Genomic DNA, 23,426 nt, shown 5'->3' with positions numbered 1-23,426 from the left:
ATGTAGGGATACCAACATATATCTTTCAACGTCATGGGCGGGCTAAACATAAGGCGTAAATGCTAGAAGTTTAAGATGTGTTAACCTGTTAGTGCTTTATTCTGGTTGTAATGCCAGGCTACCCGCATATCTCGGTACAACCCCATGGCTGCCCTTAAAGGGATTGTAAGCATTTAAGCAGGCTAATATCATAAAATTCTGGTCCTGTGCCAGGCCGTGGAGCATTGACAACCTACCTCGACCTCTTTAGGCACAGAGGTGCAATCTTAATACATCTTGGTGCAATTAAGTCTGTCCGCCAAGGACTTCAGTCGCATTGGGCCGGTTCTCCCTATGATCTTCAGAGTGCTGGGGATATAATCATAGAATATGTACGTAAATGGTCAGGCTAACGGAGTGCTGCACCATTCCTGCCACAGTAAAATCCATTGAGTCACATTCCCCCACAAACAAATTCAACTAGGTGCACCACATTGCCTACCCCCTACAATTCATCTAATCAAGCATTCAGAGTTGTTTTAGGCAATCCTCTTGGCTATTTGACAAGAGAAGGGTGTACCAGTATGGGTCCTCTTGGTGTGCAGCTGAGGTGGCTGTAACAATGACTTATGTCCTGCTTGGTTACCCTGAAACTTTCCATTGAGAACATACATGCTGCCCTCAGACTGTCAGTTTTATACTGGTAGCCTCGACGAGGTAGGCCCCGGGCCGGTGTGTGTTCTTGTGTGTAAAGTGATCTGGGGTAGAGTTAGCAGTTTGGGCTGCCGTGACAAAGGCCGGCATCCATCTGATGGTTTGTGTGTGAGTGATGGTATGGATTGGTGTGTACGGCGGATCGCACCGGCTGCAAACGTGACTTTTTTTTTTGGTGTTTCGATGAGAGGCTGGTGATTGTAAATGGTACTACGGTGATAGAAAAGGGCGATGAAGAGGATTTCAGTTTGTAGTAAGGAATAGCCAAGTTTTGAGGACCTTTCTGAATGAGAGGTGGTCCTCAATACCCTGGATGTGGACATGAAGATTGTTTCAAATGATAGATGCATGGATGGAAATTGGAGGATCATCCCAATCTGGTTAGAATTGTAATGGGTGGGGGGGGGGGGTGGCGATGGGTCGGATAACTAGAAGAGCAGAGCCAGATCTGAGGTTCCTGGTGGGTTGATGGCGTATGAGTTTATTCTAGAGGAATTCGGGTCCTGTGTTGTGGACGGCACGCAGAGTTACGCACATGTCTTTAAACTTAGTCCGTTGACCAATAGGGAGCCAGTGTATGACTCTGAGGGGCTAATGTTTTCTCGTGAGAGGAGACTGGCGGCAGTGTTTTGGATTTGTTAGCATTCCCTAAACTGGTATGGCGGGGTGCCTAGATAGAGGCAGTTTGCATAATCTATGCAGGCGAGGATGATGGCAAGGCTAACTGATTCGGTGTGGGTAGGTGAAGCACTGGAACATTCGCCCGAGTATGCATAGGTGGAAGAAGCAGGTTCTGGACAGTGTGTGTCTGAGAGGGATAGATTATAGTCCAATGTGGAGCCCAACACTTTTCGCAGGACTGGATGTTGCTGGGCGAGGTCCTAGGAGTGTGGCCAGGTGATGGGGGTGGGGGGGTGGTTTTGCTGCATACTTGGAATTCTATGAGGAGGATCTGGGTGTAGTTGTAGCAGATAAGGTTATGAGATCGGATGAGGGTTGGGAGAGGCAAAGGTAGAAACTGAAGAGGGTAGACTTAAGCTCCCTGCAGAACCTCTTTTGGCACTGGTTAAGAGATGAAGAAAGTGGAGGAGCATGATTAGTGAGCGATTCGATATGGAGATCTGTTGGAGCGTCCATGATTGCTAAGGAGTGTAGCCAGTCTGTCTGGTGTGGTCAATGTTATTGAAGGCAGCAGATGGGTTGAAAAGGATGAGTGATGCACTTCTTTCTGCGTCATCAGTTCTTTTCAAGTCGTCCCAAACCGACACAAGGGAGGAATCTGTTTGGGCTGGGGCCAAGAAGGTTGTTGGATTCTGTGAAGAGGCAGAGCGGTTGAAATGCAATGCGGTCAGCGCTGGTCAATGGGCCGGATTTGAGATTTGGCTTCCGATATCTCCCTGGATCTCGGACCCGAATTGCCTCTGCCATGACAAGGCTTTAATCTAATCTGCTCTGTGCGTTTTTCCCGAGCCGACATTTGCATGTTTGCAGGCTTCATCTGCTAGCCTTTTTTTTAAATTTATTTTTCTTCTGGCCTGAAAGGGCCACCACAAGAATCAATGGGCCATGACCATCACTGTTAAAAGCAGGCTTTCTACATGTTGGGACAATATTGTTTTCCAAATGTGCATCTTACACTTCAAAGTAATTTCCAAACTCAAAAATGCTGCGTAAAATTGCATTCGCTAGTTTCCTTGGAAATGTTTTTTTTTCTGACTACCACACACACCCTGTTTGTGTGCCCCGTCAGTTATTTGATCACAGGTTATATTTATTAAGGTTTTCTATGTTCGTCAAACTGCTGAATCACGAATAAATGCTTCTGTTGTGCCAACAGCAGTTATTGGGAAATTAAATTGTGGGTTCTTGGGTGCCAACGTTTGATTTTCACTACAGAGACAGAAATGCCCTCAAGTCTGCCCTGAATATAATCCACCAACCAATCCCCTGGCCAGATGCATTTTATAGCACTTAGGGAATTGCAAAAAGTAATTCGACTATCAACCAGTTTTTGATATATAACCTATCTGCATTGGTTTCTCAACCCGCTGAGCTACTCTGGTAGCCTTCTACTGTAGAGCGTGTCTATGGATCCCTTAATGTACTAAGGATCACTGCATTGCAGTATTTTGGGTGCACCACTTCCATGGAAGGGATTTAAAGCGGAATGTATATGCAGTGTGGAGTTTGGAAAGAAACCGCATGACAGAAATGGCAACATTTAAAACTATTACTTTCAAAATTTCCTTTCAGCAGAGTTTAACTGCCAGCTCTGCCCACTCAGAACTGTCGCCTTCTCCAAACTCCACACCCACCCTTGCAGGATTCCCCTGTTAAATATTTTCCCTTTCCACCATTGAGTGTGGTTAAGGAGTTTGGCAATGAAGCAGGTGTTGGAAATGGGTAGTTGGATCAGAGAAATGAGTGGGGCCAGTGAGTTTTTTTAAAGGTTTGATATAGGTTTTGAAGGCTTTCGGGAAGATTCCAGAGGAGTGGGACTGATTGTGCAATGCTATCCAGCACAGGTTGTAAGGATGTACTTGAGAACGGGGGAGCTGGCAGTCTCCAGGTGAGCCCGACGAGTGGCTTTGTGTGAGGAGAATGTGGAACTCGAGTTGTGAGATGGGTGAGAAAGAGAAGACTGGCATAGGGAGGCAGGTGGGTCAGGGGATGGGTGGGAGGTGTAGGGGGCATCAGTGCTATTTTGGAAAGGATGGCCTGGTGTCTCTCAATAGCAATGTTGTGGAAGTGTTCGGACAGGGTGTCACACAGATTAGGAGTTGTGGGGAGGGAGGTGGAGCAAACTTCCATCTAGAATTCTGTGATCCTGTGCAGTGCCATGCGTGGGGCGGGAGTTCAGGATTTGGTTCCTGTAGACGTTTTTTGGCTTTCCTAATTTCTGACCGGTAGGTCCTTGTCAGTCTTGCTAGAGGTTTTGATTTGAGTGGGGTTGATTCCCAGTCCTCCCCAGGCAGTGCTTGAGTTTTGATAGATTTGAAGTGGGTTGTGTACCATTTTTGGGCTGGGGCCTGGTCTGTGAAAGGTACGTTACTTAGTGAGGAGTGGGAGGGGGGGGAAGAGTAGATGAGGGCACTGGAGAGCCAGTGAACAAAGATCAGTGGGGAGGAGGACTTTATTGGAGTGGATTCTAGGAATGAATTGAGGGAATTAACTAGATCTGGTTTAATTGTGACTTTATTCCAGAGAAGGGTGTGAGAGAGAGTGGCTCGAGAGCTGGCTGGAGAGACTGAAGAAGGGTGGAGGGGAGGACAGGAGGGAGAAGATTGCAGAGTGATCTGTCCAGATTAAAGTAGGGGGGGTAGATATACGATTTGTGGCGCTGACTATCACACCGAGGGTGTGGCCTGTTGTGCAGGTGGGGAGCAATAGTTCTGTTAAGTTGAGGGCTTCTAGCTTATCCATAAGGGAGTGGATTGTGGGGTTTGAGGGAGTGTCAAATCCGATGTTGAATTTTCCTAATATGGTGAGTGAAGGATGGTGAATTTGAGCTTGACTTAGTTTGCAAAATTCCTGTTGCAGCCAGGGGGTCTAGCTAGGAGTAGAAAGCTGTGGGAGCTAGCAGGGGAAAGTTGGAATTTTACAAGCAATGATTCACAGTTGATGCTGCAGGCTAAGATGTCTTTGTAGGACTGGGATCTGGTGTTTGTGTAGGATGGCCAGCCCTCCTCTTCTGAGTCTATTCTGAACAATCTAGGTGTACCTAGGCAGGAATGCCTCATGTGTAGAAGGTTTTAAATAGTCTGCAAACCAGGTCTCTGTGATGGGTTTTCGTCTTGGAGTCCAATATGTTAATTTTGTTTTTGGAAGCAGACCTGGTGTTGAGTATGCAAGAGAGTATGTTTACGTTCCGGAGGGGAATTTGGGGGGTGGGCCCTGTGTATTATGGGTAAAAGCAGGGGGTTGGTGTGTTGGATAAGGAGAGGGAGGGCCTAACGGGGCTAGAGATGCGGGTGTGTTGTAGGACAGGGGGTGCGAGGACTTGAGTGCAGAGGTGGCATAGGATAGGGTGTTCCGAGGAGGGCATGAGAACAGAAGGTGGGCAAGAGGGATATGGGGTTTTGGAGAGGGGAATACAGATCGGAGAATGGGGGAGAGGGGACTGGGAGGGGGGGGCTATTGATATTGGTGTGTTGGCAAGGGTGGCCCTTACCGCACTTATCGAAGAGAAGTGAGTTGGTGGGGTGAGGATGTGTGGGGAGAAGTGGGAAGAGGGAGAATTGAAGAAAAAATTTGGAGTGTGGAGGATGGGTTTGGTGCGAGAGGCTGGAGGGGGGGGGAGGAGGCTGGAGGGGTAGATGTTTTCATTTGTGACCTAAAATAGTTCTGCCACAAGATTTTGCTCGTTTGGCCACCTTGCTGCTTTCTTGGGTCAGGAAAGTCCTTATACAGTCATGCATTTGTCTAAGAAACATGCTGCTTTTGCGGACTAGTCAGCCTTTGTGTGTGGGGCCCATGAAGGGGGCTCGGACTGTATAGTTCAGTCAACATCACTTTTGACAGTGTCTGCTACTGGGGTGAATGTGAAACCGGTAGCGGCCCCTGATTATACAATTTGCAGTTTGAATGGTGCAGATCCTTTCCGTTGTAGTTGGGGGAGGGCTTGAACTTACTCCTAGCACAAATTCTGCATAGGAGGGCAACTTCTGCAGCTATGAAGATCTACATTGGAGCCAAAATTCCCTCAAAGAGCAGCAGTCTGTTGACCCAAAGCCGACTCCTGAAGTGGCCTAGCATCCCTTCTAGTGTCTGGCCTGGTGAAGCCCTGCTCCTCTGCCTGATCTCTGAAAACGCAGAGTGCTGCTTCCTCCCATGGAACAGTGTACCAAACTAGTCTCGATGCCTACTCTAGGATCCAGCCCTTCAGAGCCTATGGAAGTGCCCCTGGATTTCCCGGTGGAATGATCAGCCCCTCATGGGCTACCTTGCCAGTAGTGTTGCCGATTTGCGGTGGTTGCCAGCTTCTGGCACAAGCAGTTTCTCTCCCCCCGCCTTGAATTCCGAGGTTCAAGGCAACCTATATTGGAGCCACTGTTGTGACCGCGTCTGGAATGAGTCTTTCGTCTGCAAACAGTGATCGTTGCTGGAACACTTTCCTCATCCTGTGCAGTGTCCCAAGTAGGCCTGCATTGTTGAGTTCTGTCTTTCTATGCTGAGCTGGATTGAATCTTGCAGTTGCACCCAATCCTCGGACCTGCAACTACTGAGCACCTCTCGCAGCAACACAGGGCAGAAGAGCGAGCCCCTCCAGACGATCCATAGCGTCACCTGGGAAAATCGAACTCTGGGGATGAAGTAGGGTGGGGGCCCGGAAGACCTGTTGGGAACCATTGGTTTCCGGCCTGCCTTTGGTTGTCAAGCATGGTCTTGTATCCTGACCCTGAGCTAGCCTTGGGTCTGGAAAAAAGGAGAGAACTTACCTATCCATGGTTAAATTAATGTAGAACCTTTAAAACATTTGACACTAATCGCCACAAACCCATCGCATCCTTTTTTAAAGAACTCGTACCTGTGAGAACCATTGTTGGACCCTGTTTGGGCCCAAAGCCCCCTTCATTTTGGGGTTTGGACTTTTGAAGTTAAGATTGTTTTTGTGATTGGTTCCCATCTTTGAGTGCATCTGGATTGCTTACCTTTATTGCTAGGTTACGTTATTTGCGGTCTATTAAGTGAACCTATGGTGATTGTATATATTTGTTATAGTGCTGTGTGCTAGTACGAAGTTACATTTTTCAGTGTTCTAAAGGCCCAAAATAAATAACTATATCTTTATAACTGTCTAAATACAATTGTATGCTATTCTGTGTGAACTCATTGAGGGCCTCTGACCCCACTCACGCTCCTGAGGCTAAGCCTTGACTGCTCATCCATGTACCTTGATTGGGTTTTGGCAAATTTCTCAGCGCTCCCCATTCAGAACTAGGGTGGCCTCCTAAAATCTGTCAATCAGCACAGATTCTAGAAATCCATCTTAACCTATAGCTTTCCCTGTGCTGCATCCTATTACGGACAGTGACTTTAACGTGCTTCAGTGAATATAAAACTGACCCATGACCCTGCATTTCGCCCTTACACAATAGACTTCAACATACCTTGCAAAATGCGTCATCCTTCTCTGTACATAACGTTTTACCTGAGCTAGTTGGTCCATCCAGTCTCTTCAAAACTGCACACTGAAGCATTTTATATCCTCAGTTGTAAGGTACCTTGACTGCATTCTTGTGCACTTAATATCCACTTCCTGACAGCCTTGATTGCTCATAGCAAAACAGGTGATGGCTGGAAGGTTTAGAATTAATCTTTACCTGGTATTGCTCTGGGAAACCTCAAGGCCATCATTCTTCGCCTGCCAAGCCATAAAAAAAGAGGGGTGGGGGGAGGACAATAGGCATATATCGGTGAGCAGAGCAATACCAGAGGTTAAGATACATTCTTAACCTTCCAGCCATTACCTTTTGTTTTGCTAGCCACACCGAGTGGGATGGGTATGCCCAGATGTGTCCCGCGCCTGCTGGCCTTGAGACCCAAGCTGCTTCTCACTGAGGCCCAACAAGGCCGAATCATTTATGGGGATGCTTGTGGAGAAGGAATGTGACCAAGCAGTTTGGGCTGTACTGCCCCTTTTTGGGGTGGGGCCAAGCCTGGTTTGCATGTAGACTTTCCCCTTTTGTAATTGCTTGGCAGGCAACACATGATGGTCTGGAGGGTTGCCCAGAGCAATGCCAGAGGGTTAGATTAATTCTAAATCTTCCAGCCATCACCTTTTTGTTTTGCTTTATCCTTGACGGCGCAACCACAGCTACCAATAGGCCAGCTAAGTGAAGTCTAGAGAATCCCAGTCTTGCCTGTCTCTCTAGTCTAACCAAACACCTGACCACATGTATTCTCCATAAGTGATGTCAATTCATATTGTGATATCTTGTGTTTTTTTTTGTAATCAACAGGTAGTAAGGGGTTCCTTATGCAGCACCACATGAGATGAACAAAGCACCACAGCCAATAGGACCCTCAACAATCCCACACCCTGCCCCTTCTCCTGGACTTTCACAGGTAATGGCTTTTGCTTTAATTGTTAAATAACCACCAAGAGATTCTGAATCTGCAGAGTAGCGCAAGGTTGCCTTCTTCCTAATTGCTATGGCAGTAATTTGTATGATAAGATGGGTCATTTATAACGTTCTTAATGCCCAGAGATTTCTAAGCATGGGCCCAGGGATTGAACCTGTGTTGCTCCATGGCTTGCTTCCAAGGCTAGCACGTTGCCCCTGAGCTATCCTCCCAAGACTGGGGCTATAGCTTGTGACCCTTCCACCAATCCAACTGCTGGGCCTATGTCCTGCCATGGCATCAGAGGCTGTTGGCAAAGTTTTCCAACACATGCATTGATACTGTACCACAGCCATGCTTCATGTAGAAGTGTCTAAAGGAGCTCCCATTTGTCTTATCTGGATGTACAAGGTATACTCAACACTGGTGAGGCACTTGTACTGTACTTTATTTCTGCTTAGGGATTAGGAGTGATCGAAAGACTTGTTTGCTTTTCTCACCCCACCTTCCCAGTGTTTTTTAGATTGGCTGCCTGTAAGTTTAGCTGCAAATTTAGTTCTCATTTTGTCTTTTAACAATGTTACTTGGTGACATTACATGACATCTGCAATCTTTAAGGTGAACTCCAAGGTGTTCTGCTCAGAATTGATGTCTCACTCCAGCAACCCTCTCACTCCCCCAAGCAACCCCATCTAAATTCCCAAAATACATTTTAGATGCCTTTACTTTTTTTGTGAAGGCTTGGAGTCTGTGCCCAATTCTACTCTACCTACAGTAGCAAGGAGGACGTTGGAATGAACTGTATGCATTTGTTGAAGTGTTTGCAATGTCTTAATGTAAACTTCGAATGGATTGTGTCTTCCAACGTAATCCACATCTTTGACATGTAATGTCCACAGCTTTGCACTTGGGAAACTTTTTCGGCAGAGGGCGTCCTGCGTCGATTATGTCGGGTCGAAGTGTCTCAAATGCCTTCCGTTTTTTTCGCAAACGTGTTTGCTTCGAGAACTGTGCGCGCCTCGTGTGTTTCATCGTAGAGATGTCTTCTTCGACCTCTCTGACTCTGCGGTCTGGCTTCAAGACTTGCCGGGACTGCAAGTCTAAAATGTCGATCACCGACATGCATCGCATTTGTTTGTGGTTCTTGGGCGAGTGTTCAAAATGCCAGTCGCTGACTGCCAAGGACTTGCGGGAGCTTAAGTGGAAGCTCCAGGTAGGTAGGGGTTCTAAGCCCAGTTAGCCCCGTAGTTCTAAATCAAAATCCAAAGGGGTGTCCACTGACAACTCGAGGTGACTCACCGCGTTTTTCTCGTCGCAGAGTGGTTCCCGCCATTCTACTTACTCGCTGCAGCATTCTCTGAAGCGCCGTCACCAGTCGCCTCCCCTGTCAAAGGATGGAGCCGTGAGGAAAGTGGCATGCCCGACAAAGTCCTCGACTCCGGAGGAATGTACTTCCTTTTAAGGAGCAGAAGTTGGCGCTATTTCAATCGCTGGGCACTGTTCCGGTCGCACCTTCTAACGAAGCCGGCAAGGAACGGTCTCGTACTGTGGCTTGCACACCTTCGGGCTCGGGTTGCGTTCGGACAAGGCTTTGGATAGTCGCAAGAGACCTGCTTCCAGGTCTCGGTCCTCGTCTCCAGCGAGGCCGCTGCAACCAGCTACGGGCTCGGAGCCTGCATCGACTCGGTCGGTGTCGTGTCTGTCGGACTCGGGCGTCGAGGCTCTGCCTTATCAGCCCACAGCACCGTCGGCACCATTGTCGACACCGAAGCCTTCGGCACTCTCTGCGACAAAGCTGTCAAAGCTCTCAGCGTCGAAGCCTTAGGTGCCCTGAACACCTACGGGGATTTTTGCCTGAAATTTACCATTGGACTAACCTGATCTGGTGCGTCCTCCAAGGAAGGCTACTGCTAGGTCTGTGAGGCCAGTGGTGGACTCCAGGCCCTCTTCTGTCCCCAGCCCAGGTTTTCACCTCCTCATAAATTTCATCCAGAGGGAAGAAAAGTCTGACTTCAAGGACCCTGTTGAGCATGATGTGGCTCCTGTCTTTTCTGGAGACAGTCAGTTGGAGGAGTTGAGGCAAACCCTTCATGATGCCAGTGGATGGGACACTTCTCCGGAAGTGGAATTTGGCAGGCCTGAGCATGGGGGCTCATACTGAGTCATACAGGTGGCTCATGGCTAGGGTCAGAGTATCTGGGCTGGTCCAGTCCTGAAGATTTTGTGCAAGATGATCTTACAGACATCTTAGACAAAAGGTCCGTCCTCTGACCCGGTGTTACCTTTTCATCTCACTTTACAAAAAAGGTGGCAGCTGCTTGGCACCTCTGGAATCTCTTCCGGCTGTTAACAAATCATTGACAAAGAAGTACCACCCTTCCATTGGCGACCCCAGCTACTTATTCACTCACCCCACTCCCGAGTGTTTGGTGGTTCAGGCGGCTGCGTCCACCTCGAGGCAGGTGTCATACCCTTCATCCCTCCTGATAGGGACGACAAACGCCTTGACGGTTGGGCTTGCAAGGTATTTTCTGTGGTAAATATAGCCTTGAAATCAGCCAACTCCAATTGTGCCTTAGCAAGGTTTTCACACTCTGTGGCACTTTTTTTTAGCGGCTGAGCATATTCCTGAGGGGGGGAAGCAAGCTATGGGTTCCTTGCTCTCATGCAAGATGGCAAGGATGCCATGTGCGAATCCCATCAGCCGGATTTGGATACGGCCGACGGTGTTAGCTGGTCCATGGCTGGGATCACCATTATACCCGGATGTGCAAGCCCGTCTTTTGAACATGCCCTTTGATGGCACACATTTGTTTGCCAACAAGGCTGACTAGAGCCTTGAGAGGTTGCAGACCTTGAAAGCTGAGGAAAAATCTTTAAACGCAGCTGTGCACCAACCTCCTGCCTTTACGTCCTAGGGGACAGCAGTGGAGGGGAGGTTCTTTTTGTTACTACTCTTCCTTTGGTAGAAAGAGAGGGGTAGCCAGTCAAAGGGTTCAGCGCAAAAGTACCTGTGGTGGTCGGGGAAAATAGAGGTGCCAAAGCCGCTCAGGCAGCTGCCTCTTTGCCTTCATGCTCTGCCGCAGCTACTCCAAAAATGTCCCATTGTTCGCCGGTTGGGGGCAGACTGTCTCAGCATCTCGAAGAGTGGCAAGGCTTTACTTCGGATGCATGGGTTCTGGATACAATAGCCCACAAGGTACTGCCTACTCCTCCTAAAGCGGCCTCCTCACAATCGGGGAAACTCTTTGAAGCTTCCAGATCCGTTCCTTGTGCACAAAATCTTAACCCTGCTGGAGAAAGGCGCTGTAGAACTGGTTCCTGTAGCGGAGATGAACAAGCAATGGTTTCCCCCTTATTTTTTTATCCCAAAGAAAGACTGGGGGAATCGAGACCCATCCTGGACTTGCGTTGGTTGAACAAACTTCTCAGGAAGGACAAGTTCAATACAGTTACTTGCTCGTCCTCCAGGCCCTTCAACTTCAGGATTGGTTGGGGTCTCGACCTACAGGATGCTTACTTTCATGTGCCGATTCATCACAAGCACAAAGTACCTGAGGTTTGCGACTGGCGACTCGCACTTTCAGTTTCGGGTCCTGCCATTCGGATTGACCTCCGACCCGAGGGTCTTCACCAAGCTAATGGTAGTGGTGGCAGCGTACCTCGGGGTGGAGGGGTGGGGGGGGGGGATTCACATCTACCCCTACCTGGACAACTGGCTGATCCGGGCGCGCTTTCCTGAGCAAGCATTGGATCACCTCGGTCCCACCTGCCGCTCCCTCCACAGGCTGGGCTTCTTCCTCAATTTCAAGAAGTCTCATCTGACACCTTCCCAACAGCTCCAGTACATCAGAGCTGTGTTAGACACGTCCTTGGAAGTGCTCGCCTCCCAAGGTAAGGGCTCATCACATTGTGCAGCTGGTGGACAAGTTTCAGCTCAGGTTCTCCATCCAGTGGTCAAGACTCTCAACCGTCACGCTTGGTATCTGAAAGGTTGAGTTAGAAGGATTGAGTCCTCCCGGATGACGTGATGGAGGTGTTGCTTCCGGCCAGGCGGCCTGCAACAATATCCCTGTGCCGTTGGCGTAAGTTCTGGGACTGGTGCAGTGCTCCATTCCTATGGTTTTGTCTTTCTTACTTTCTTTGGCCCACAGGGGCCCTTCAAGTAGGTACCATTAAGGGTTACCTGGCGGCGCTGTGTCTATTTAAGCTCTTAAGATTCCTTTTTATTTCTCAATTTCTTAAAGGACTGACTGTGTTCCAGCCGTCCCCTTTCCAGGTGCCAGTTTTGAATTTGGTTTTGATATTTCTCATGGGTGCTCCGTTTCAACCTTGCACTCTTGTCCTTTGAGATTGTCCTTCAAGACTGTATTCTTGGTTGCGGTTACTTCCGCTCGCAGAGTGAGTGAATTGCAGGCACTTTCCTATAAGCCCTTTACTGTGTTCCACAAGCACAGGCTAGTACTTGGGGTACGTCTGTCATTTCTGCCTAAGGTAGTATCTGAATTTCATTTGAGTCAGGTGGGTTTTCCTTCTTTCTATCCTCCTCTTCATCTTGGTAAGGAAGAGGAGCGACTCCATAGGTTGGATCCTGGGAGAGCTCAGAGCTTTTATATTTCTAGGATGTCCAGGGTCCGAGTGGACGATCCACTCTTTTTGGGATATGCTGGACACTGGTTGGGTTAGGCTGTTGGCAAACAGACCTTGTCCTGGTGGATTATCCTCACCATTACTGAGTGTTACCAGTTGGCGGCTAAGGGACCCTCCTGGCGGTTTGTGAGCTCATTCCACTGGGGCGTGGCTTCTTCCACCGCCCTCTAACGGGGAGTTCCTATTCAGAATATTTGTGATGCAGCCACACTGGCTTCGATCCATACCTTTGTTGAGCATCACTCCCTGTATACGATCCATGGTCAGGATATGGCTTTTGGTAAGGCGGTTCTTTATTCCGCAATCTGATTGGGTACTCTAAATTCTTTTCCCTCCTCCATTTCTCTGGTACTGCTTTGGGAGTCTGTCAAAGATGTGGAATACGTTGGAGCACACAATCCATTCGAAGAACAAGTTACTTACCAACTGGTGGTAACGTTCTCTCGACTGGATGTTCCTCCAACATATTCCACATCAATCTCCCAGCCTGCCCCTCTGGAGAATTTCCTAATGTGGTTGCAGCTTACGTTTCCGCAAGGCTATGTGCAGTCCAGCAGGCATTGGATTGGTGCCACACGTTGAGGAAAAACATAAACTGAGGCTACGGGTGCCGTGCGTCCTATTTATAACATCCGGTGACATCGCCCTCGATGGAGGCCTTCGAGGGATTTCGACCCGACATCGACGCAGGACGCCCTCTGCCGAAAAATCTTCCGAAGTGCACAGCTGTGGACATTGCATATCAAAGATGTGGAATAAGTTGGAGGAACATCCAGTCGAAAGAACGTTACCAGTTGGTAAGTAACTTGTTCTTGTCAGTACCAATGTCTCCCAATCTTAGATATACCATACTGCCCACAAAATGTCATCGCTTCACCACCATAAAGACATAACGTATGACATTTTCCTTTTAAAGTAAAGCAGCAGCCAAGATGATTCTGGGGGTGTTGGACAGAGCACCCTCAGAAATGTAGTTCTAGCTTTATCTTGCTTAATAAGGCTTTGGGCCCCTCCAAAATAGCAGTTACTTGTTTCCCCCCAGGCAGTGAGGCGAGAGGAAATGGCCAATTTCCTATTTGTATAATGTTTATTTGGGGGTGGATTCCCTTAGAATTTGGTTGCCATCAACCTCCCATTCCGTTCTTGGAATCCCCCAAGTCTTCCTGCAATTGGGCATGCAAGTGCAAATTACTCTTATGGTTAATCTGCATCAATAATGGAATTACTTGACATTTTTGGCAGATTGGCTGACCTTTATTGTGTTCCTCTTTGCCCAGCAAGTCCCATTTCAAACCCACACTGGAGAAATAACGACAGTCCATGTGAGTCCATATGATCCTCCTGGAGCAGGGTGCTCTGTAGGCTTGCCCCACTGAAGATTTCACCATTTTCAACTGGCTGTGCTGCTCAGGCAGCTTTTTGTTTACTATGGTTGACCTGGACTGCCTTTTTGAGGATTGTTTCCACCATGCCCCCTTCAAATTAACCTGCTGGGCTCGATCTATTTACTGAAGCACACCCTATCTTCGAGTGGCGGGTTGGAACTATGAACTGTAGGAATACCAGTCTTACCGTCTTTGAACCACTGTTTTTCATTGCTGAATTGTGGACCACTGCGACCGTCCTCGGTTATCAACTTTGCTACACTGTATTCAAGCATTACATGCTTCTCCATCACCCAGGGCACTTGCGTTGTCCTCTGGGTCTAGGCCCCTGCCTGCCATGCACAATCTTTATCAAACTACTTTTTACAGGATAAAATATCCTTTCTATCCTTGAACTGCAGTTATCACAAGATTAGTCAGAGCAGGTAAAAAGGGAAGCCCAAATGGCAAATCGGCAACAATGGGCAGTTTATGCTAAAAGTTGTCAGATAAACTATGGAGAGTCTTAAAAATGACACGCATGAGAGATTCTGGGAGTGTGGAAAGTTTCCTAGGCATAGGGAAAAAGAATCCACCAGTAAAGCAAAAGGTTCTGGGGTTGACAACGGTCAGGAAGATTTATCATTCTCTGGACCAGTAAAAAAATAACGTCCCAACTTCGCGTGGTTCAGCAAGTTGGAGTCTTCAGAAGTATCCTTGTGCCATCCAATGGGCTGATAAATCTGTTTCGGCTACCATGGTAGAAAATTCGTTGTTTAGGCTCTGAACTAAAGGGGTATTCAGCTTGTCAAGCAAGAAACACTTCTGTGAAATGTCACGGTCCTGTCCACGGGTCCTGAAATAGGTTGTTTTGGACTGCAACCTCTGTTGCCGTGCATCCGTGACAGCTGTCGCAACAGGCTTTCCTGCATCTGAAGCGCCTAGAAGAGTCCTGCACTGGTCCCTAATGCGTTGTTCCACAAGAAGGTTGCACACAGCTGCTGGATACGACCAGAACTCTTCTTGCACCTGCAGACCCTGGGTTTCTTCGACTGAAAACATCGGTGGGAAAACTGATCTCTGGTGACCCTCCAATGATGTCTGAGCAAGGGTTATAAGTTATAACCATGCTTGCAGTACCCCGTCTCCAACCTTTAAAAGTTAAAAAAAACTTTAAAATAGTTTTACAACTCTTTGGCTTGGCAAAATCTGTTGCCTAAAACCCTCTCAAAGTCAGCCCGAGAACTATTCAGGCTTTTTTTCATAAAAGATTCAAAGTGTCTAATGAAAAGGGGCTAGATGCTAAAAAAAAAAGAAATCCATCCATGGACCATAGAGGTACCCAGGGGAAGTAACTTTGAATGCCATTTGCAGGAGCTCTCAGTGGCGTAAAGTGGTTAAAACTAAATGGAACACATACTGCAGGGAGGCCTGCAGTTATAGTGAAAAGCCAGTGAAGTGCCAGTTCTTCGCTTCACAGGTGGAGAAACAGCAATCTGCCAGAGCTGACACCTGTGAATACCCTAAATCAGTGGTATTCAAACCTTTTCATACAAAGTATCCCCTTTAGTAAAAATATTGGTTCTTCCCCCTCCCCCGCGGCCCCCAACCTAGGGTCCGTCCTTGCCGCCCCCTCACCAATTTTTCTAAGTGCGGAACTGTTTATCTTTGTGCACACTTTATTTTCCATGTGTGCAACTAACGAGATAAGCCATGTTTTGAGCATGTGTAGTTGGTGAGCTATCATCGAGTTTTGAAAGGAATTGACCCTTCCAAACCATTGCAATTCTTTACAAATCTTTGTAAAATGTGAATCTTTCAACACTTAACACAGGCTAAAAGAAATAACTATTATGTGATTATAAAGCAAACTCATCAACCAGTTCAAGATCTCAAGAAAAGCCACAGTAGATGGCAAAGGTACTCGTGTGCAGAGAAAAATGTGTGGTTTATGCCACTGGGGAAAAAACAGATTTGTATTACAAAAAAACAAATGTTGCTTTCATAACTCATGTGGCTATCAAAAATCAGACCTAATTCTATATATTTGCAGATGGAATAAAGGCAACTAAAAGGAATGTGTTGGAAAACATGTCAATAGTAGTTAATGTGCCACTTTAATGAAGTAATTCAAGGGCCAGGAGAACATGCCTTCATAATGTGTAAGGATGATAATTGCATCAGAATAACTTCACCATAGAATGATGATCAATTCCCTGGCTTCTGCTGACTATCCACATTAATTTGTCCTGTGAGTTACTCAAAACCAGCCTTACAGCTAAGACATACACCATCCATTTTTAATCCTGAAAAGCAGATACATTTGCCTAATAAAGATGGGAAACAATGACCACATCGGAAACAATCCCTGGCTTCTGCCCACAAAGCTCCACTGATATTTTTTCGAATCAGTGATCAGTTGAGCAGTGGTATAGGAAGGAACTCTAATAATTCTGGCCAATCTCAAGACGAATTATAAGGGCAAACCATTTTTTAATAAGCATAAAGTATTCCTGTTGGCAAAGCTAATTTCTTTTTTTTTTTTTACTGCCTGAAAAATAATTTCACTCCAAGTAGGAAGCAAATTCTTATCAGAGCCTTGCTTGTTGTAACCCTGATGTAAGACGTAGAATGACAGGCACATAATACAGCCTATAGTTTTGCTGACACCTCTTCATCACAGCCTAGACACAATTCAAAAAGAACCCTACTGAGGTTTTTTTATAGAGCCCTGTTGAAGTAAATCACATATTCATGCATTTTGGGTTAATGGCTCCAATGCTCAGAGGTACAACAGCTTGAGAGCCGCCTTCAGTAACTAGGGATCCCTCCTGTAATTCATTGTTAACAGGCAAGATGCAGGGGATGCTACAGTCAAACACAGAACACATATTGAAATGCCCTCAGCAGCTGAGCATAGAAAGAAACAAAGTGCAGTTCTCTAGACTTGTTACTAACGTTTCATTTTCTTTCCTTCAGCAAACAAACCTATATTTTCTACACTGTACTGCCGAAACAGACTTGGTTTTTGAAAGTTACTGATTTGTTCTTCACCCGCAAGGAGTGTGCGCCTGCGCCCTTTCACCCGGTCCCCATTTTCCGGCTCCTGTGCTCTCCTCTAATACTAATTGACAGGGCACTGTAAAATGAGAGATTGTAGCAGTGAAATGCTCGCTGGGATATTTGCATACCCATAGTACTTTGGAAGCAAAACATATTTAGTGCTTCGCCATATTGTATGCATTTTAAGAATGTCATGAATCTGCAGGTATACAATTATGCAGTGTACACATGATTATTTGCAACTTATTCCACCCTTATATTGTTGGGTAGGATTGTACAATTGAAAATTGAAAACGTTTTTGTATAGCAGTGATTAGCTAAAGATGTAGTTCCTGAGGTCTGCTGTCTAAACAGAGGGCAGGGGGTTGCTCACTTTCCTCTGCGAGCTCCCTCTGGAATAGCCTCCCCCCTACCTCAACGCCTTGAGCAGGATCTCCTCAAATTCCAGAAGCTCCTTAAGACCTTCCTCTCTTCCTCTCTTCCTCCTCTTTCCCTCCTCTCCTCTGCTAATCCCACAGTTGGTGAATCTGTGTACTTGGCCCTTATGCATCCTCGGGACCTTGACCCCCCACACCAATTCTTTCCAGCGCCTGTCTATCCACAGCACTTAGCATCTGCACACCCTCAGCTCTGGTGGCTCACACATCTCCCGTGGCCCAGGCCGTGCAGCACTCAACATTACTAGCACTTTGTCTAGGGTTCTTCCTTTGAGCTCTAACCCCCTAGCACTTACCACCTCTTCCTTTCTGCACTTGCACGTTCTGAACAAACCCCCCCCCCCCCCCCGGTTCTTAAATATTGTTGTAATGTATTCCCCCCGCCCCTCCCTGGCCTGTGGGCGCTTTGAAACAGTATTTTCTTATTGTATAAGCGTTTAAAAAGTAAACCATAAATAAATTCAAACGACAAACATAAAATAAGTGGATGTAGGCACATGTCTGATAACCTTTCGCAAAGCCAAGAGGAAACGACAAGGTTGTCTGGTAATATCTAAATATGTTTTGAGGTAGAGGTTCGAGTAAGCACGTGGTACAGTAAAACCATAGGAGTCATGGGTGGCGATGGAACAGTAGTTGGTTAATGTGTGCAAGCCCATCTTAGATTTTTTTCTGTTCATAGAGCTCCTTTTTTGTATTAGTTTTTACCTCTTTTGGCTGTATTGTTTTTAGGATTTTTAGGTTTTTAAGGTCACGCTTGCATAGTAGGGAAATGTAAACAAGCTACACCAGAATATCATGACTAGTTAGTTATTTTGAGAGAGCCAATGTCTGGTAATTGCTGTGGCTTGTACATTAAATATTTTTTCATAGGTGAAATTTGCCGTTGTGCGCTGCTAAAAAAAAAAAAAAAAAAAAAAAATTTGAGCAGCACCCAGAAGGAAGCTGGGCAAGTGCACATGTGCACAGCTTAGACCATTGCTCCTCACCACTCCCATGGGGTCCCAAAGGATGTGCAGGGGTGCCTCAGGCTCTTCAATATATACGCTATTTTCTATGAAAACCAGTCACCTTAATTACTATTTTTTATAGTAAGTCATCTTAATTCCATTTGAAAGTGTCTGGGCACTCCCCTGGACATCATTCAGGCCCCCTCAGGGGAGCTAACCCCACCCAGTTAGAAAACTGCCCTAAAGAGATCCAGTGCTGAGCTTGAGGCCCATCATTCCTGGGAAGGAAGCACAGCAAGGTTGTCCAATGCAAGTCTATGACCAGATACAGTTTAAGCGGCATGGCTTAATCGGACTACTACGGACCACTGGGACCCCCAAGGGTAAGTTTTGGGTGCTGGCCCTAGAGTATAGTACTCTTGGTTGCAGTTCCTGAATAGTTAATGATGATGCAGCAACCCTTTAAGTAGGTCTTCCTTTGCAGCTTGAGATGCAGGACCTTTTTCAACCAAGCCTTGCACCCCAGACCAATGATGGACCCTGTGACCCAAACAAGCAATCTTCCTTGAAAGGAGAGGCCCGTTAAGATGGACCCTACTTAAATTAATGTTCAAGATTATAGGTTACTTGTACTTTGCACTATTACCACCGGAGTGGTGCCCTGGCGAATCTGAAAAAGGACGGTGTGAAACAGGGAGGCTTTGGAAGCGGTTAATAGGGTGCAGTGGAAATAGGAAAGTGAGATATGATGATCTGTTGGCAACTCTTCAGTTCGGTTTGCACCGTTCGTTGAGCTTGGGTGCGATTTTCGAGGATTCCCATGTGCTGTTGGGATGTGTTTGTATGTTGCAGTGTAAAGTACGTGCAGTTTGCTGTGCAGAGATGTGGTCGTCTGAGTTTCTGTAGGAGAAGAGTTTGCGGAAAATTTAGGTTTTAGTATTGGGTTAGCAGTTTTTTTTTTGCTTACCTCTTCGCTTTGGTTTTGGTGGTGGGCATCTATGACCATCCATCGTGCTTTGATTTTGTTTGGCATCCTATTCGGTAGGTGTGGTGTGGTAATTTTCTCCAGTAGAAGTCTAGTGTTTTGTGGACATTTTTCGTGGAGGTCCCACCAGACTCCCCCTAATATAATTGGTGTCATTAGGCCACATTAATTCTATTGTCGACGCATCAATGGGGACTGAGGTCTGGCGCCGGAGGGCGGAGTCAGGGCAGCACATGCTCCCTGGGCCGCACACCTCTAGATATAAAGGGAAGGTTTTTTTCTGGTGAAAAAGTTTAGTCTCCCGTCCCTTGGGAGGGACGCCCATACAGTATGGAGGAAAGGAGACTATGGACTAAGAGTAAATTAGTCACTACAGTGAGTAATTTATAATAAATCCATCATGATATAAGAATTACAATACAGGTTAAAATCTGAATAATTGAACAGCAATAGATAATGTACATATTAAAATTGAGCTTTCAGTAAGTGCTTCCTTCTGCTCCATGAGTTTTTTAAAAAATTCCAAACACCCTCATGCCACAGCAGTGGATCCATCGAATAATAAGAGTATAGCCGGGCGACAATGTTTTAAGTTGGCTTCCCTCAATAATGGGAGAATGGTATTTGTTCTAAAATGGTAAAATTGACAAAATAACATAAAATGCAACAGATCTTTTCCTGCGCCGCAGCCAGGGCAAACTGTGGTGCTTGAGACCTGGCCAGTTCTTTGTGGTGTCTCTAAGCCACAGAAGATTAAAACGGGCTCTGGTCAGTGCCCAGCGATCTGAGTTTTTGTTGCTCTGCAGCAAGTACGGTTGGATTAGAGGATACTAGAAGCCCAGATGTTTCCCGTTTGTCCGGAATTAATGTGCTGAACGTCCTCCTGTAGTTGTTGCTGTCAGCTAGTGTTAGTGGAGCAGCAGCACATTGCAGGCTTGGTGTGTTCATCTCCAATACACACTTTGAGATGAAATTCAGCCATGGGATCCTGCACCAAAAGGACCGGACTCTAATCCCTTATACTATGGGTGAGAATGGCTCTTGTGTTTGACCAGACAAATAGCCAATGTAGTACGGGTGCCAGTCATCCCCAATATGGCTACTGCCCAATTCTTTATGCACAGCGAAATTCAGTGCAGAGCACGGGAGACCCAGCAATTTCTTCAAGAAATTATTTTAATTTGTCTCAATACTTATTTTCTCATTGCCCCACAGAGCTGCACCTTAGTTGCAGCTTTGGATTGTGCTTTGTAAAATTGAATGAGGTTGATTGACTGGCCTTGACACACATTCACAAAGAAAGCAATACCACACAGTGACTGTTTAATTTTGACGCTCTGCCTCTGAATGTGAGATGGCCCCCTCCAATCAGTGAAGCAAAGACCCAAATAATCAAATCTAAACACTCTTGGGATAATAGCACCGTGGCTTATTTTGATCGTGCTCTCCCCTCAAGTGCTAGCCATTACTGCCGATTTGTTAACTGCTCTTTTCAAATCGGGCATGAAAGTGGCATAGACATCTAATCGTTTCTGCAGCACTTTTGTGGTTCGGGCCATTAAAATCATGTCTGCATATGCCACTACGAGGAGGGGTTTCATGCCCACCTTGGGTAATCTGCCTTTGAGTCCACCAGGGTCCCGTATAGCCCATCGATATACAGCACAAATATTGCAGCTACAACACATCCCTGGCGTACTCCTGAGGCTACCTCCAAAATAATTTGTTCACTGCCCCTGTGCCCCAAATCTTACACAAGCTCTAGTATCCTTGTGGATAATTTGCAATACCTTTTATCAACTCGACCGGGCAGCCCATGGACCCAAGAACCTGCCACAATAGGGTCCTATCCACTTTGTCAAAGGCTGTGCTTAGGTCCATGAAGGCTAGATAGATTTATTCACCCTTTACAAAAATGGAAGTTGACACGTCGACACACGTCGGCCATCTTGGAATCCCCCCATATTTTCGAATCCCCAAGAAGGACACCGGATTGAGGCCCATCTTAGACTTAAGAAACCAAAACAAGTTACTCAGGAAGGGCAGGTTCAAAATGGTTACCCTTTCTCAGATCCTTCAGGCCCTCCAGTTCCAAGACTGGATGGGGTCATTGGACCTTCAGGATGCTTAAATGCATGCGCCCATCCATCACAAGCACATGAAGGTCCCTGAGGTAGGTGGTTGGGGGTTCTCATGATCAGTTTTGAGTTCTGCCATTCGGGCTGATCTCCGCCTGAGGGTTTTTACCAAGTTAATGGCGGTGGTGGCCGAGAGTCTCAGGAGGGGATTCACATCTAGCCCTACCTGGATGATAGGCTGATCAGGGCATGTTCCCCAGAACAGGCCCTGGAACATCTCTGTATCACTTGCCACTCCCTCCCCAGAATGGGCTTCTCCCTCAACTTCAAGAAGTCCCACATGATACCATCACAAAGACTCCAGTTTGGAGCAGTGCTGAATGCAACCTCTGGGAATGCCACGCGACCCGAGGTGAGGGCTCAACACATTCTGCGGATGGTCACCAAATTCCAGAATGCCCAGCGTCTTCCAACCATTCCACTTCTTGAGGTTGCTCGGCCTCATGGCATCCTGCATTTTTCTGGTGCCAGAGGCTTGTCTTGAGAATATCTCTCCAGTGGGATCTCAGGACTCAATGCTCACAATTCTCAGGTAGGATGTCAGACTTTCAGGTTCCGAGCAAAGTCTTGCAGTCTCTTATGTGGTGAACCTGTGAAGACCAGATTCTGACGGGAGAACCCTTTTGGCAACCATGGCCGGAGATTAGTCGGACGCCTCACTCACGTGGTGAGGAGCCCAGACCAACGATCTGACAATCAGCGGTCGTTGGTCTCCATCGGACCCCCACTACACATTAACCTTTTGGAGCTGAGGGCAATCAGTTTAGCGCTGACGGCCTTTCTGCCATTGGTATGAGTAAATAATGTCTTGATAATGACTGACAACACGACCCTGTACTTCCCCCAACAAAAGAGATGGAGGGGTCACTACCACTGCAGAAAGGCAATGCAATCTGGCCAATTTAAGAGTCTTCCTATCAGCAATTCACCTAGCCGGAGGGAGCCCGGCGGCAGACACACTGAGCAGGCAGAACGGTCTCCCACGAGTGGGAGCTAACTCAGGCAGTCTTTCAAGAGATCTTCACCCTTTGGGGGGGAACCCCCCAACTGGATCTGTTTGTGACCAGGATGTTGAGAAAGTTCAGGAAACACATGCTCCTAATTGCTCTGGATCGGGCCAGGAGGATGTGGTACCCGGACCTTCTAGACATGTCCATCTGCCCTCGAATGCGTCTTCCACAAAATAGAACTTCTCTTGCAAGAGAAGGGTTGGATTTCCCATCCAGAGGTCAAGACACTCAACCATCATGCATGGTTTCTGAGAGGTTGAGATTTAAGGATTGGGACCTCCCGGATGACATAATGGAGTGGTTTACAGCCAGAAGGTCAGCAACTAAATCCTTCTGCCGTTGGAATATATTCAACAGCTGGTGTAGGGATAAGAATCTGGACCCTTTTCAATGCGATTTACCAGCGGTGTTCTCCTTTTTGTTACACTTAGCAAATCGGAGGATGGGGGGCTCAAGATTGGAAAAATAAAGGGTTATCTGGCAGAGCTTTCAATTTTCAAGCGCTCGTCAGAGGAAACCTCATACTTCAAAATCCCTTTAATCATTCAGCTTCTTAAGGGTCTCCCTAATGTTTCCATCTATGCCCTTTCAAGTCCCTATATGGGATCAAAATTTTATACTAAAATTCCTAAAATGCATACCTTTTGAACCAATGCATTCATGTCCATTAAGACTGTACTTTACTAAGTATTTTGTTTGAAATAACGTCAACCTGCACAGTGAGTTGCAGCCACCTTCCTTTAAACCTCCATACACTTTCTCAAAGTGAAACCTTTTCGAATGGATTGTCCTCCCACGTATTCCTCATCTTTGATATTCGTTTCAGCTTTGCTGCTTCGGAAAAAGAATTCCACAACAGAGGGCGCAGTGCTCAATGTCGTGGCCTCTGTCCCTCGAGGCCTGCTATAGAGTAGACGTCATCAACAGAACAAATAGCTCGAGCCGCGCCCGTTGGTTTCAGTGCAGTTTTTCCGAAAGCTTACACTTTGAGTGTTTGAAACGGCGCTTCACGTTTTCCTCAAGATGTCTTCATCTTCTAATCCTTTGACCCCAAAATCTGGCTTAAAGAAA

At 46.8% G+C, this 23,426-nt stretch overlaps 1 protein-coding gene across 11 annotated transcripts in view; it reads left to right on the top strand.

Moving 5' to 3' along the window:
- Positions 1-23,426, top strand: part of EIF4G1 (eukaryotic translation initiation factor 4 gamma 1) — a 1,670,216-nt gene that overhangs the window by 491,729 nt on the left and 1,155,061 nt on the right. For all 11 annotated transcript variants that reach the window (XM_069618798.1, XM_069618805.1, XM_069618804.1 and 8 more), the window contains one exon: positions 7,656-7,761. In XM_069618798.1, the coding sequence (XP_069474899.1) occupies positions 7,690-7,761 (72 nt within the window). In that variant the 5' untranslated portion in view covers positions 7,656-7,689. The remainder of the gene's footprint in view (positions 1-7,655; positions 7,762-23,426) is intronic.

Source organism: Ambystoma mexicanum, chromosome 10 (genome assembly GCF_040938575.1).
Source record: "Ambystoma mexicanum isolate Mex_15411 chromosome 10, UKY_AmexF1_1, whole genome shotgun sequence".
Classification (NCBI taxonomy): domain Eukaryota; kingdom Metazoa; phylum Chordata; class Amphibia; order Caudata; family Ambystomatidae; genus Ambystoma; species Ambystoma mexicanum.
This window is presented reverse-complemented; position numbering and strand designations above follow the sequence as displayed.